Raw genomic sequence first — 3,477 nt, forward strand, 5'->3', positions numbered from 1 at the left:
AAATATTACGCTGGAATCCTGGAATATGTGCTGGGCGGGCAGACTTGGAATCTGCCCTCATGGAGCTTGCATTGCAATGGATGGCAGACATTTATTTAAAATTGACATGGATTTACAGGCACAACAGATGGACCAAGAAAAAAAACACTGTGCTTTGCAGCATGTGACCAAAAATTCTTCCATGCTGTAAATACTGAGGATAATGTTTTTATTTTCTCCGGGGAAAAGCCCAGAATGCACAAGAGGAGAAAACCATAACCTGAGGAAGTCTGGCTCCTGGTTGCAGGGAAAGCTGGGCGATGGCTGAAAAGCTGATCGGCATCGCCTCCCAGACGCTTAGTTTTCCAAGCGTGTGAGGTCAGAGGGGGCGCACTGAGACCCAGCCGAACGTAGGTGCCGCTAACTTGTACAGGGCGGTGGTAGACAGGGTGGTCACTTATTCCCTGCCTTTCTCCTAACAGGGAGGTTTGGGTTGAATATGAGTCAAAACTTCCTGCCTGGCGGGTACCGAACAAGACCTGGTCCTTCGCCATTAACTAATAAAGATGGAATACACGCAGCTGGCCGTCTGCTCAGGGAGTTCAGCTAGAGATAGAGAGATGTACCACATAACTTCTGAGGTTCCGGTACACCCTCCAAGCCTGTGACAATGGCGGTACATGGAATAAGAATAAATGTGGGCAATTAAAATCCCTCTGATTTATAAATGTGAAAATAAAAAGAAAATGTGATATATTGTACAATGGAATAGTATTCAGCCATAAAAAGGAATGATGTGTTGCTCCATGCTACAACATGGATGAACCTTGAAAACATCGTGCTAAGTGAAGGAAGCCAACCAGAAAAGACCACGTGTTATGTGACTTATATGAAATTTCCAGAATAGGCAGATCCGCAGAAGCAAGTAGATTAGTGGTTGCTTATGGCTGAGAGGAGTGGGGGACGGGGCGATAGCTGAGGAGAACAGGGCTTCTTTTTGAGGTGATGAAGATGCTCTGAAATTGATTGTGGTGATGGTTGCGCTTACCTGTGAATATACTATTTAATACTATTGGATTTTACACTTTAAGTGGATGAATTATATGGCATGTAAATTGCATCTCAATAAAACTGCTTAAAGGAAAGTAGAGCCAGGCCCTTCCCCCCGAGGCTCCGTTCTAGGGGAGAAGGTCTGCATGGAACAGATCACAGGGGAGTTCCCATCGGCACGAGGCCGTGGCTAAACCAGGGCCGGGCACCAGCACGAGGGCCACCCTTGTAGGGGCTGGGGAATCGGTCAGGGCGCTGCTCTGGGGACGTGACTCTTTTAATAACGTTTTTTTATTTTGCAGCTTTAATGAGTTGGGTTTTTAAATATTCTGGCTGTAAGTTTAACATAAAATAATCCCTCCAATTTTACTGAGGGATTGACCATGTCCATGACCAAATCCACCTCTGAGCAGAATTTGGTTGCTGGCCCGGCCCCAGCCCCAGCCCCGGCCCCTGCCCGGGCCCCAGCCACAGCCAAAGCCCCAGCCCCGGCCCCAGCCCTGCATTCTCCTCAGCAGGTGGGGGGGCGGGGGTCGGAGGGGGGCATGTCACGCTCCCTCTGGGTGTCTCTGTCAGCTTCCCCTCCTGGGAATCGCAGCTCACTCCCCCTCCAGGTCTCTGGGCTCCAGGCTCAGGCCGGCTGCGGCGCAGCGTGGCGGGCACGATCTCAGGGGGCAGGTGGAGGTAATCGCGGAGGTACTGGATGCCCTCGTTGGTCAGGTACCAGTAGAAGTGTCTCCAGGCAAACTGCTCCTTCACGTAGCCCTGGGACTTGAGAGACTGCAGGACAGAAAACCAGGGTTGAGACCTAACCAGAGGCTTAGACTGGAAACGGGAGCAGAGGGGGCTGGGCTGCGCAGTAGACGAGTTCTCAGGTGCATCTACCTCACGGCCCGTCAAGGCAGCGAGAAGCCCGGGCTGTCCCGGCCTCTCCTCGGCTTTGCCTTGAGCAGCCGGAAAACCCCTCCAGCGGCGCCCGGCCGGCTACCTGCATGGCCTTCATGACGTGGAGGTTGGGCACGTTCCTGTCCGCCAGCTCGGGGTGCTTCGGCATGTGCACGTCCTTCTTGGCCACCATCACCCCCTCCTTACAGAGGAGCTCGTGGATGGCGATCCGGTTCTCCCAGGGCTTCTGGGGCCGGAGCTGCCACGCGACGAGTTGTAACTTACATGTCATAACGCTCACCGTCTCACAGGTACAATATTTGGTGAATTTACTGTGGGCCGTAACCATCAACCACAGCACAGCTTTAGAACATTTTCCTCGCCCCGAAATGACTCCTTAAGCTCAAATACAGCCAATGCCGTTTCCTGCGCCCACTACCCTACCTTCTGTTTCTGATCTGCCTTTTCTGGAAATTTCATATGAACAGATCACAGCACGGTGTGGGCTGTCCGGTGTCTGTGTGCTTTGGAGGCCCGTGGTGCAGAGGTGCCCGCGCCAGCCTCTCTGGCTGACCAGCCCCCGCACAGCTCACCAGCCCCCGCACGGACAGACCAGCTCCCGCAGGGACAGACCAGCTCCCGCACGGCTCACCGGCTCCCGCACGGACAGACCAGCTCCCGCAGGGACAGACCAGCTCCCGCACGGCTCACCAGCTCCCGCACAGACAGACCAGCTCCCGCAGGGACAGACCAGCTCCCGCACGGCTCACCGGCTCCCGCACAGACAGACCACTTTGTCTCATCAGGCCCAGCGGGGGCACGCAGGCAGCTCCCATTTCGGACACTTATGGATAGCACTGCTGTGAGGTCTCACGTGCGTCTTTGTGATGGCGCGTTTCCATCTCTCGGGGAGAGGCCGAGGACTGGAATTGCTGAATCATACGGTAAATTTAACTTTTTTAAAGACTTTATTTCCATCCTGGCTGGTGTGGTTCAGTTGGTTGAGCATCGTCCCAGCCACCAAATGGGCACCGGTTCAATTCCACATCAGGGCACATGCCCGGGCTTTGAGTTCAATCCCCAGTAGGGGGCGTGCAGGAGGCAGCCGATCAATATTTCTCTCTCACATGGATGTTTCTCTCTCTCTCTTCCTCTCTCTCAAAAACAAGCTTGATTTAAAAATAAAAAAGACTATTTTCCAAAGCCCCACCATGTTTACCTTCTCTGGGGAAAGCACACAAGCTGAGACCTAACGGGGAGAAGGAGCGGCCTGCAGTGAGGGCGGCGTGGGAAGACCCGAGGCCGGGCCGGTAAAAGCTAGGGGAATGTTTCCTTGGGAAAGGCGGGAAGGTTCTTTACGTTGAACTCAAAAATACTAAGCTGTGAGGACCGGCACTGGTGTGTCCCCACGGGAACCTGGAGGGAAGGGCCACAGGCACAGGCAGGCGCAGAGCTCCACAAGCTGAGTGAGCTGACCGAGGAGCAGGGGGCCCTGGGGCTGCACCTTTACTGGCCCTGGAGGCAGTGAGAGCCCCTGGGGGCCGGGAGCTGCAGGGCGGGGGC

The 3,477-nt window shown here is 54.4% G+C and overlaps 1 protein-coding gene across 1 annotated transcript; it reads right to left on the reverse strand.

Annotated features, from left to right (window-relative positions):
• Positions 1–920: 920 nt before the first annotated feature.
• Positions 921–2,206, reverse strand: LOC311625722 (small ribosomal subunit protein eS10-like; the record flags this gene model as incomplete). The annotated part of the gene is made up of 3 exons (XM_084890235.1): positions 921–926; positions 1,633–1,809; positions 2,018–2,206. 3 exons carry the CDS (start codon positions 2,204–2,206, stop codon positions 921–923), a joined length of 372 nt encoding a protein of 123 aa, XP_084746361.1.
• Between the last annotated feature and the right edge of the window lie 1,271 nt (positions 2,207–3,477).

This window comes from Pipistrellus hanaki, assembly GCF_964339955.1.
Source record: "Pipistrellus hanaki genome assembly, chromosome: 7".
NCBI lineage: Eukaryota > Metazoa > Chordata > Mammalia > Chiroptera > Vespertilionidae > Pipistrellus > Pipistrellus hanaki.